The sequence below is a fragment of the Scyliorhinus torazame genome, chromosome 3 (genome assembly GCF_047496885.1).
Source record: "Scyliorhinus torazame isolate Kashiwa2021f chromosome 3, sScyTor2.1, whole genome shotgun sequence".
Classification (NCBI taxonomy): Eukaryota; Metazoa; Chordata; class Chondrichthyes; order Carcharhiniformes; family Scyliorhinidae; genus Scyliorhinus; species Scyliorhinus torazame.
The window spans coordinates 31,736,819-31,749,197 of NC_092709.1; the positions used below are offsets into that span (position 1 = coordinate 31,736,819).

Consider the following 12,379-nt stretch of genomic DNA (forward strand, 5'->3'; position numbering starts at 1 on the left):
GATTCACGCAGGCATGGATTGGTGAAAGTAAGTCAATGCAAGTCCTGTCCACCCCACCCCCAGCCACTCCATCAGCATCCCAACTCCTGATGCAGAAGCCAGAGACGTCCCCCTGCATGGCAGTCAGTGAGATGGTTGGGGGTCAGTGTGAGTGATTTGGTGGCCAGTTGTGTAGTTACCCAGGAATTAGACATGCGATTTGTCTGTGTAACACCCCTGGGCAACTATCCACAGAAGTAAATGCTAACTTGACATCAAAGCTACATCCTCAAACTCCAATTTTTTTTATTTCCCATTGTCCTCTTCCAATTTGTGCTTCTTCCTCTGATCTTCCCAGCCTTGGCCCTTGCACCATTTACCTGCATGAGTCTTACTTCAGCATAGCCTTGAGTGTGACGCATCACCTTAATGCTGATATGTTGGATGATTCACTTTGTTCTATCCAGTTTCTCATGCACCATTCCATCTTTGATCTCGGCAAGGCCTCTCTCTGATTTTGTGGTCTCTTTACAAATTTGGGTCTTGCCATAAACGTTCCCTCGCTAAGAATTTAAAAAAAAATAAAAATTTTCCCTTCTCCCACAATTTTCTTCCCTCAAGGTACAATTCCCTCTGGAAATATAAGAATTAGTGCTGTTCAACTTATTCTGTTGCTTAGATCTACATGTAGGAGCCTTTCCGCTCATATTGTCCCACTATTGCCAAGAAAGGGATGAAAATGTCAGAAAGCCCACATCTTGGCTGCAATATTACATTTTCCTTTGTGCTTCTGTAACCTGTCTTGTGAGCTAACTTACCACTTAATATTCCTTTAACAACCATCTGTTTCCATGTTGTTAAACAACTGCCGAGCATGAACACTTTTAACTTTGCGCATTGGAGATGAAAACGCTGCCACAGAATACTGTATACAGGCTGTTTGATTAGTGTACATTGTACCTGCAGTGTCTCTGAATTCATGTCAGTCTGAGAGGCCGGTGAAAGGCGGGGCTGTACTGATAAAGCTTTCTTATGTGATTGGCAGTTCAGAAATTGCACAGTAACCTTCTCAGAAGCCAGACCATTAGCTCCAACTGTCTGGATGCTGACTTGAAATGGCACACTCATGTCGAGATCTTCCAACAGGATCTGGAACATATGAAAGAGGCAACTTAATTCGAAAGACAATGACAGTATTTTGTTGAATACATTAATGATTGGGTAGACAGAGTATAATTTAAGAGTTTGCAGATGACATGAAACTCGGAAATATCGTAAACAGTGAGGAGGATAATAGCTGACTTCAAGAGCAGGAACCGTGAAATGAACAGACATATTGTAGATGAGATTTAATGCAGAGGATTGTGAAGTGATGCATTCGGCTTGGAAGAAAGAGGCAAGGCAATATGAACAAAATTGTATCATTAAAAGGGATTGCAGGAATGGAGAGCCTTAAGGGTGTCAGGCATAAATCTTTGAAGGCGGCGGGACAAGTTGAGAAGGTTATAAAAAAAGAACAGTACGAAGTCTTACAACACCAGGTTAAAGTCCAACAGGTTTGTTTCGATGTCACTAGCTTTCGGAGCGCTGCTCCTTCCTCAGGGGAATGAAGAGGTCTGTTCCAGAAACACATATATAGACAAATTCAAAGATGCCAAACAATGCTAGGAATGCGAGCATTAGCAGGTGATTAAATCTTTACAGATCCAGAGATGGGGTAACCCCAGGTTAAAGAGGTGTGAATTGTACCAAGCCAGGACAGTTGGTAGGATTTTGCAGGCCAGATGGTGGGGGATGAATGTAATGCGACATGAATCCCAGGTCCCGGTTGAGGCCGCACTCATGTGTGCGGAACTTGGCTATAAGTTTCTGCTCGGCGATTCTGCGTTGTCGCGGGTCCTGAAGGCCGCCTTGGAGAACGCTTACCCGGAGATCAGAGGCTGAATGCCCTTGACTGCTGAAGTGTTCCCCGACTGGAAGGGAACATTCCTGCCTGGTGATTGTTGCGCGATGTCCGTTCATTCGTTGTCGCAGCGTCTGCATGGTCTCGCCAATGTACCACGCTTCGGGACATCCTTTCCTGCAGCGTATGAGGTTGACAACGTTGGCCGAGTCGCACGAGTATGTACCGCGTACCTGGTGGGTGGTGTTCTCACGTGTAATAGTGGGATGATCACCATGTCGATGATCTGGCACGTCTTGCAGAGATTGCCATGACAGGGTTGTGTGGTGTCGTGGTCACTGTTCTGAAGACTGGGTAGTTTGCTGCAAACAATGGTTCGTTTGCGGTTGCGCGGTTGTTTGAAGGCAAGTAGTGGGGGTGTGGGGATGACCTTGGCAAGATGTTCATTGTCATCAATGACGTCAATGACGCCAACGTTGTCTACCTCAAGCATTGTTTGGCATCTTTGACTTTGTCTATATACGTGTTTCTGGAACAGACCTCTTCATTCACCTGAGGAAGGAGCAGCGCTCCGAAAGCTAGTGACATTGAAACAAACCTGTTGGACTTTAACCTGGTGTTGTAAGACTTCGTACTGTGCTCACCCCAATCCAACGCCGGCATCTTCACATCATAAAAAAAGAATACAGAGGGTACAAAAACAAGCACGTTGTAAAGGCTATATGCCCCAACTGGAGTATTATTTTTTTCTGGGCCAACATTTTATTAATCACCCCTAATTGCCCTTGAACTGAGTGGCTTCTGAGAGCGTTTAAGAGTCAGCAACATTGCTGTGGATTTGGAGTCACATATAGACCAGACCAGGTAAGAACGGCAGATTTTCTTCCCTGAAAGGCATTTGTTTGACCAGATGGGGTTTTTACAGCAATCAACAATGGTTTTATGGTCAGCTTTAGACTTTAATTCCAGAGTTTTATTGAATTCAAATTCCATCATCTGCCATGGTATGTGGTAGTGAATTCCACAGATTCACCACTCTCTGGGTGAAGAAATTTCTCCTCACCTCAGACCTAAAAGGTTTACACCTTATCTTCAAACTATGACCCCTCGTTCTGGACTTCCCCACCATTGAGAACATTCTTTCTGAATCTATCCTGGCTAATCCTGTTATAATTTAATAAATTTCTATGAGATCCCATCTCACTCTTCGAAACTCCAATGAATATAATCCTAACCAATTTAGTCTCTCCTCATATGACAGTCCCACCATCCCAGGAATCAGCCTGGTAAACCTACGCTACACTCCCTCCATAGCAAGAACATCCTTCCTCAGGTAAGGGCACCAAAACTGCACACAATACTCCAGGTGCGGCCTCATCAGCTCTGGGCAAGGATTTCGCTTCATCATAACTCGGTAATCACATGGATCATGTGGACAGTTTAATCTGCTTGGGTTACACCCTGTTCAGTGATATTCACATTGAAACAGAAGAAACCTGCAGAATTACCAACGCCAGCTAATTATTGACAAACATTGGAGGGACCTTGGAGACCCCAAGTGAGTGCTGTTTAGCACTGGTCCCCACAATGTGGACTAGGCATACTGACACTTTGCGGGGGGGGGGGGGGGGAGGGGGCTCCCAGGCGATCAGGAGCCAGGTTGGGCTCTGGGCAGGGTGGTATCCTGGCACCCCAATGCCACCTAGGCACTGTGGCGCTGGCACCCTGGCAGCGCTGAGAAACACTTGGCTAAATGCGCCTGGCACGGGACTCTGGATGTGATTCTCCGGCTGTGCCCGCCTGACAACAGGAAATTCCCGCCCGGTCAATGGGGTTTGCCATTGTGGCCACCCCCACGCCATTGGGAAATCCACGGGCGTGAGTGCGCTGCCAGCGAAATGGAGGATCCTGCCAACGGAGAATCCAGCCCACTAAGTCTCATTGAATAGCAGTGGGGAACACACCGGCAGAGCCGGCGGGAAACTCCCTGAAAAACCCGCCACAAAAATAAACATTGGAGGGGTGACAAAAAGAGAGGCTTCAGCCTCCAGATCAAGCTCAAAGTATGCAGAGCTGTCCCTCGGAAGACACTGCTTCAGAACTGAAACCTGGACAACATATTCACACCACATTAAGGAACTGAATCACTTTCACCGAGGCTGCCTGAGGCAAGTCGTAATGACCAGATCTAAGACAAGAAGCCCCAAATGAAAATTCTTTAAAAAGCTGGCATGCCAAGCATTAGATGCTCAGATCATGAAGGCAGAGCCACAATAGTCGGTTACATGGTTTGAGCATCTGATAAATGAATCAGAAAGATCTTCTACAACACACTGGCAAGTGGGAAATGCATTCGCCCACACAAAGAAAGTCCTCTTGGTATATACACTGATGTTTAGCTTAAAACTTCAGGAACTCTTGTAGTTGTAATTCTTGTGTTACCCTGCTACAGATCTGACACGCCAGTTTCAAACATCCAATACTCTGCAAGGTGAGATAGATTATTGTCACCTCTTGAGGTGTCTGCATGATTTCGAATTGTATGGAGACCATGTGCCAAAATGGATTGGGAGAGCACCATTCCATTATATAACCAGGGCGCGATTTAACAAAACAAAAGTCTCTTTGTGGGTGGGTATAGCAGGGTGTTTTCCGACACTACAAGCATGCCCCACTATCAAACGGGACTCTATTATTTCTTTGGGCCTCAGTGGGAAAGGCCCCGCCAAGGCCGCACTTTGCTTCATTTCCTGCACTGAGGAGCTCCACTCACCAATGCAGGAAGAGATCAGGGCGCCATTTCTCTCGATCCCCCAACACGCCCCCCTCCCCAAGCTATCTGTTAGGGGAGCCCTCAAGCCCACCGCATCCCACTTCAAAATGGCTGTGGACCACCCCCCCCCCCCGGGCCCGATCCCCGGTGGGGGCAAAATGCCACCGTGGCACTGCCAGCCTGGTGTCCAGGTCACAATGCCATGGTGCCCAGGTGGCATCAGCAGTGCCACAGTGCCACCCTGCCCAGAGGCCGACCACCTGGGTACCTCTATTCGGCTGGGAGACCCTCCCAAGTGCTGTTCCATCTGGTGCCTGTTTGTGGAGACCAGTGCAAAATGGCGCCCGGCTGGTTTCCACTCGGCGAGGGGATTCGATCCCGGGCACTGGTTAGATTTGGCGATTTGTTGCATACTTTAATGTGCAAATTTAGGCCGCACCCATTGCGGGCGGGATCCAAATCACGACATCTCGTGAGATCCCAATAGATCTCGCAAGGGTAGCGAGTCACATATATCTCACGAGAGGCCTCTCGCAAGACTTACCAACCGTGTTGTGACCCGAGTCGGGCGAGGCGTGGCCATTAGAGCTCGCCCTCAATCTCCATTCCATGTGCTTTCTATTACAGACTGCTCTGCCAGACTACAGCCTTTGAGGATGAAAAATTACTTCACATTTTCTCTGAAGCTGTCCAGTAGCTGAAATGAATTACAATAAATCTTTGCTGACCGGTTATAGATTTCATACAGTGCTGTAATTATTGACGGTGACAATTAAGACCAATTTATCTTGAGACTATTGGCTTCTCAGCTATCTGACATGGTATCAAAGCCAAAGATTTGAATGTTTAACTGAAGAAAACTTGCAGCTCTTAAAATGAAGAGGTGGATGAGTAATGTGCTTCACAACAGAATTGATGTAATCTTCACCCTAAAAATAGCACAGCATTCGTCTATCCACGGTCCCATTTGGCCTGCATTTGCAGTAATTTAGTCTGGATTGCCCCACACCCTCATGACAACGCTTGCATTAGATAAATGAAAATTTAATATGGTGAGGCTTGATAAAAGGAACCTTCAAGCTTGGATTGTTGCAATGACGGAGAGCCTCTCTATCATTGCAAAAATAGTGGAAAAGGCTGAAACTCAGAATTCCCATTTCCAAACACAGCACCGACTATTTTCATGGGGGTCGGAATGGGCCAGTCCAGGATTTGCACAAATGTATTTTGTGGAGGCATCTGCCCATATAGAACAGCAGCTGCCTCCACTCATTTTTAAAAAAAAAGTGTATTTTATTACAAACATGTATCAAAACAAGCTATCCATATAAGCTGGTCCATATTTAAGAACTCAGCGACCAACTTAAATGAGTATGCCACTACCGTCACAGACATTATCAGTAAATGTGTGGACGACTGCGTGCCAAAGAAAGCAGTACGTACGTACCCCAACCGGAAACCATGGCTCAATCGTGAGATTGACTCCCTACTGAAGGTCAGGTCTGAGGCGTTCAAGTCAGACGACCCTGACCTATACAAGGAATGCAGGCATGACCTCCGCAAAGCCATCCGAGATGCCAAGATAGAATATCAAACCAAGCTAGAGTCACAGACAGACTCTTGGTGGTTGTGGCAAGGACTAAACAACATAACGGGCTACAAAGCGAAGCCGAGCAGTATCTCCGGCAGCAGCGCACCCCTCCCCAATGAACTCAATGCATTCTGTGCTCGGTTCGAACAGGAAACCAACAATCCGCTGACGAGCGCCCCAGCAGCCCATAATTCACCCATACCCACCATCACAGCTTCCAAAGTCAGATCGGCCTTCCTGAAAGTGAACCCTTGGAAGGCGACGGGCCCGGACGGGATCCCTGGTCGTGCACTCAGAGCCTGTGTGGACCAGCTAGCAGAGGCGTTCGCGGACATCTTTAGCCTGTCCCTACTCCACTCCGAGGTCCCCACCTGCTTCAAGAAGACCACCATCATACCGGTGCCAGGCAACGTGCCTCAATGACTACCGACCAGTGGCCCTGACTTCAGTCGTAATGAAGTGCTTCGAGAGGTTGATCATGAAGCGCATCACCTCCATACTCCCAAAAAGCCTTGATCCACTGCAATTCGCATACCGCCGCAACCGGTCCACAGCAGATGTTATTTCCCTGGCCCTACACTCTTCCCTAGAGCATCTCAACAACAAGGACTCCTACATCAGACTCCTATTTATTGACTACAGCTCTGCCTTCAACATCATAATCCCAGCCAAGCTCATATCAAAGCTCCAAATCCTAGGACTTGGCTCCCCACTCTGCAACTGGATCCTCGACTTTCTGACCCACAGACTACAATCAGTAAGAATGAACAACAACACCTCTTCCACAATAGTCCTCAATACCGGGGCCCCGCAAGGCTGCGTACTTAGCCCCCTACTCTACGCCCTGTACACACATGACTGCATGGCAAAATTTGGTTCCAACTCCATCTACAAGTTTGCTGGCGATACAACCATAGTGGGCCGGATCTCGAATAACGACGAGTCTGAATACAGGAGGGAGATAGAGAACCTAGTGGAGTGGTGTAGCGACAACAATCTCTCCCTCAATGCCAGCAAAACTAAAAAGCTGGTCATTGACTTCAGGAAGCAAAGTACCGTACACACCCCTGTCAGCATCAACGGGGCCGAGGTGGAGATGGTTAGCAGTTTCAAATTCCTAGGGGTGCACATCTCCAAAACTCTATCCTGGTCCACCCACGTCAACGCTGCCACCAAGAAAGCACACAGCGCCGATACGTCCTCAGGAAACTAAGGAAATTCGGCATATGACCACTGTGGTAGTTTCAGGTATTGTGGTACCCGAGAGGCTGTAGACCATTGGGTAAGCCTAGCAGCTTGCCATTGGATGTTTGGCATGTGGCTCCGCCCTGACAGGCGGGGTATAAGAACAGATGCCGTCCCAGCAGCCCTCATTCTGTACCGAAGCTGCTGGGAAACAGATCTAGTCTATTAAAGCCTTCAGTTAACCTCGTCGAGTTTAATTGATCGTGCATCAATTTAATAGACTGCTCTTGAACTGAAGAATGGATCTCCGAATCATGCCGGTGTGTCTACAACTCAGCCCCCATGCGGAGAATTCGGCTGCGATTTTTAAGCACTGGCTGGCGTGCTTTAAAGGCTACCTCGATATGGCCGGAGGCACCCGCTCAAGAGAACAGAAACTGCATCTTCTGCACTCAAGAGTAAGCCCTGGAATCTTCTCCCTCATAGAGGAGGCTGAGGACTACGATGATGCGATCGAGCTGTTAAAAGGACATTATATACGCCCTGTGAACCAGGTCTATGCACGTCACCTGCTTGTAAATAGACGACAAAGCCCAGGGGAATCACTGCAGGACTTCTACCGTGCGCTACTGGTGCTGGGCAGAAACTGTGGCTGCCCGCAAGTTTCGGGCAGCGAGCACACGGAACTTCTAATCCGGGATGTCTTCGTAGCAGGTATGAGCTCTTCAGAGATCCGACAAAGACTTTTAGAAAAGGACACCCTGGGACCGAGAGAGGCACGGGCCCTGGCAGGGCCCATGGATATTGTCTCCCAAAACGCGCAGTCCTATGCGCCCGACCGCGTGGCGGCCCCCTGGGCTGCGTGGCATCCCACAGCGGCAGCCCCGCTGACCTTCCCCGTGTCCCCGCAGGCCTGCGCTGTAAGACGGCCCGCTAGCTCTGTTGGGCCCCGTTGCTTCTTCTGCGGGCAGGTAAAACACCCCCACCAGCGCTGCCCAGCCCGCACCTCCACCTGCAAAGGGTGCGGCAAGAAGGGCCATTTTGTGGGGGTCTGCCAAGCACGAGCCGTGGCCGCGGTCTCCAACGACTCCGGACCGCCGTGGCAACCTTCCCTTCAGGCCCCAGGCGGCCAGCACTCACCGCCACCCCCCCTACCCGAGGACAACGCCCGACCCATGGCTGCGGCCATCTTGCCCCTCGGACACCATGTTGGACGGATGGGCGCAGCCATTTTGTCCATCCCCGCCGCCATTTTGTACATCGCCGACCACCATGTGCGATCCATGGGTGATGCCATCTTGGATGGGTCCCCAGGCCCCCAGCAAAGCTGACTACATGCTGCCCAATCACAACCCACAACTGCTCCATCTGGCCTCGGTGACGCTGGACCAAAATCGACCTCGGACACTCGCAACAGCAACGACGACGATCTTCATCAACGGCCTCGAGACGACTTGCCTGATCGACTCTGGGAGCACGGAGAGCTTTATACACCCAGACACAGTAAGGCGCTGTTCACTTGTTACCCACCCTGTAAACCAAGGAATCTCCCTGGCCTCCGGGTCGCACTCGGTGGAGATAAAGGGGTTTTTCCTAGCAAACCTCACTGTCCAAGGCAGGAAATTCAACAATTTCCGCCTTTATGTCCTGCCGCATCTCTGTGCGGCTACACTCCTGGGGTTGGACTTCCAATGTAACTTGCAAAGCCTCACTTTTAAATTCGGCGGCCCTATAGCCCCCCCTTACTGTCTGCGGCCTCGCGACCCTTAAGGTCGACCCGCCTTCCCTGTTTGCGAATCTCACCCCGGATTGCAAACCCGTCGCCACCAGGAGCATAGAACATAGAACATTACAGCGCAGTACAGGCTCTTCGGCCCTCGATGTTGCGCCGACCTGTGAAACCACTCTAAAGCCCATCTACACTATTCCTTTATCATCCATATGTCTATCCAATGACCATTTGAATACCCTTAGTGTTGGCGAGTCCACTACTGTTGCAGGCAGGGCATTCTACGCCCTTACTACTCTCTGAGTAAAGAACCTACCTCTGACATCTGTCTTATGCCTATCACCCCTCATTTTAAAGCTATGTCCCCTCGTGCTAGACATCACCATCCGAGGAAAAAGGCTCTCACTGTCCAACCTATCCAATCCTCTGATCATCTTGTATGCCTCAATTAAGTCACCTCTTAACCTTCTTCTCTCTAATGAAACAGCCTCATGACTTTCCTCATAAGATCTTCCTTCCATATCAGGCAACATTCTGGTAAATCTCCTCTGCACCCTTTCCAATGCTTCCACATCCTTCCTATAATATGGCGACCAGAATTGCACGCAATACTCCAAATGCGGCCGCACCAGAGTTTTGTACAGCTGCAACATGACCTCATGGCTCCGAAACTCAATCCCTCTACCAATAAAAGCTAACACACCGTACGCCTTCTTTTTTTTTTTTTAAATAATATTTTATTGAAAATTTTTGGTCAACCAACACAGTACATTGTGCATCCTTTACACAACATTGTAACAATACAGATAATAATGACCTTTTTTAAATTTAAACAAAAACAACAACAAATAAATAAATATTAAATAACAAAAAATAAAAACTAGCCCTAATTGGCAACTGCCTTGTCTCAGGCCACACACCCCCCCACCCCATCCCCCCCCATCCCTCCCCCCACCCCCCCCCAAGTCCTGGGCCGCTGCTGCTGCCTTCTTTGTTCTCCCCTATCTATCTTTCCGCAAGATATTCGACGAACGGTTGCCACCGCCTAGTAAACCCTTGAGCCGACCCCCTTAGGACGAACTGAATCCGCTCTAACTTTATGAACCCCGCCATATCATTTATCCAGGTCTCCACCCCCGGGGGCTTGGCTTCTTTCCACATTAGCAATATTCTGCGCCGGGCTACTAGGGACGCAAAGGCCAAAACATCGGCCTCTTTCGCCTCCTGCACTCCCGGCTCTTGTGCAACCCCAAATATAGCCAACCCCCAGCTTGGTTCGACCCGGACTCCTACTACTTTCGAAAGCACCTTTGTCACCCCCATCCAAAACCCCTGTAGTGCCGGGCATGACCAAAACATATGGGTATGATTCGCTGGGTTTCTCGAGCACCTCGCACACCTATCCTCCACCCCAAAAAATTTACTGAGCCGTGTTCCAGTCATATGTGCCCTGTGTAATACCTTAAACTGAATCAGGCTTAGCCTGGCGCACGAGGACGACGAGTTTACCCTGTTTAGGGCATCTGCCCATATCCCCTCCTCAATCTCCTCCCCTAGCTCTTCTTCCCATTTCCCTTTTAGTTCGTCCATCATAGTCTCCCCTTCGTCTCTCATTTCCCTATATATATCCGACACCTTACCGTCCCCCACCCATTTCTTTGAGATGACTCTGTCCTGCACCTCTTGTGTCGGGAGCTGCGGGAATTCCCTCACCTGCTGCCTCGCAAAAGCCCTCAATTGCATGTACCTGAATGCATTCCCTTGGGGCAACCCATATTTCTCGGTCAGCGCTCCCAGACTCGCAAACTTCCCATCCACAAATAGATCTTTCAATTGCGTTATACCTGCTCTTTGCCACATTCCATATCCCCCATCCATTCCCCCCGGGGCAAACCTATGGTTGTTTCTTATCGGGGACCCCCCCAGTGCTCCGGTCTTTTCCCTATGTCGTCTCCACTGTCCCCAAATCTTCAGTGTAGCTACCACCACCGGACTCGTGGTATAGTTCCTTGGTGAGAACGGCAATGGGGCTGTCACCATAGCCTGCAGGCTGGTCCCCCTACAGGACGCCCTCTCTAATCTCTTCCACGCCGCTCCTTCCTCCTCTCCCATCCACTTACTCACCATTGAAATATTAGCGGCCCAATAATACTCACTTAGGCTCGGTAGTGCCAGCCCCCCCCCTATCCCTACTACGCTGTAAGAATCCCTTCCTCACTCTCGGAGTCTTCCCGGCCCAAACAAAACCCATGATACTCTTTTCTATCCTTTTGAAAAAAGCCTTCGTGATCACCACCGGGAGACACTGAAACACAAAAAGGAATCTCGGGAGGACCACCATCTTAACTGCCTGCACCCTCCCTGCCATTGACAATGCTACCATGTCCCATCTCTTGAAATCTTCCTCCATCTGTTCCACCAACCGCGTCAAATTTAGCCTGTGCAATGTGCCCCAATTCTTAGCTATCTGGATCCCCAGGTAACGAAAGTCTCTTGTTACCTTCCTCAACAGTAGGTCTTCTATTTCTCTACTCTGCTCCCCTGTATGCACCACAAACAGCTCACTCTTTCCCATGTTCAATTTATACCCTGAAAAATCCCCAAACTCCCCAAGTATCCGCATTATTTCTGGCATCCCCTCCGCTGGATCCGCCACATATAGTAGCAGATCATCCGCATATAAAGATACCCGGTGTTCTTCTCCTCCCCTAAGTATTCCCCTCCATCCCTTGGAACCTCTCAGCGCTATCGCCAGGGGCTCAATCGCCAGTGCAAACAGTAATGGAGACAGAGGACATCCCTGCCTTGTCCCTCTATGGAGCCGAAAATATGCCGATCCCCGTCCATTCGTGACCACACTCGCCACTGGGGCCCTATACAACAGCTGCACCCATCTAACATACCCCTCTCCGAACCCAAATCTCCTCAACACCTCCCACAGATAATCCCACTCCACTCTATCAAATGCTTTCTCGGCATCCATCGCCACTACTATCTCCGTTTCACCCTCTGGTGGGGCCATCATCATTACCCCTAACAACCTCCGTATGTTCGTGTTCAGCTGTCTCCCCTTCACAAACCCAGTTTGGTCCTCATGAACCACCCCCAGGACACATTCCTCTATTCTTATTGCCATTTCCTTGGCCAAGACCTTGGCATCTACATTGAGGAGGGAGATTGGTCTGTAGGACCCGCATTGTAGCGGATCCTTTTCCTTCT

The 12,379-nt window shown here is 49.4% G+C and overlaps 1 protein-coding gene across 3 annotated transcripts in view; it reads right to left on the bottom strand.

Moving 5' to 3' along the window:
* Positions 1-12,379, bottom strand: part of LOC140408394 (uncharacterized) — a 219,392-nt gene that overhangs the window by 47,395 nt on the left and 159,618 nt on the right. For 2 of the 3 annotated variants that reach the window (XR_011940099.1, XM_072495522.1), the window contains exon 21: positions 940-1,128. Coding sequence is in view for 2 of the 3 variants with exons in the window: in XM_072495522.1 (XP_072351623.1) it covers positions 940-1,128 (189 nt within the window). In the remaining variant the exon portion in view is untranslated. The remainder of the gene's footprint in view (positions 1-939; positions 1,129-12,379) is intronic. The other variant, XM_072495523.1, reaches the window with a different exon arrangement.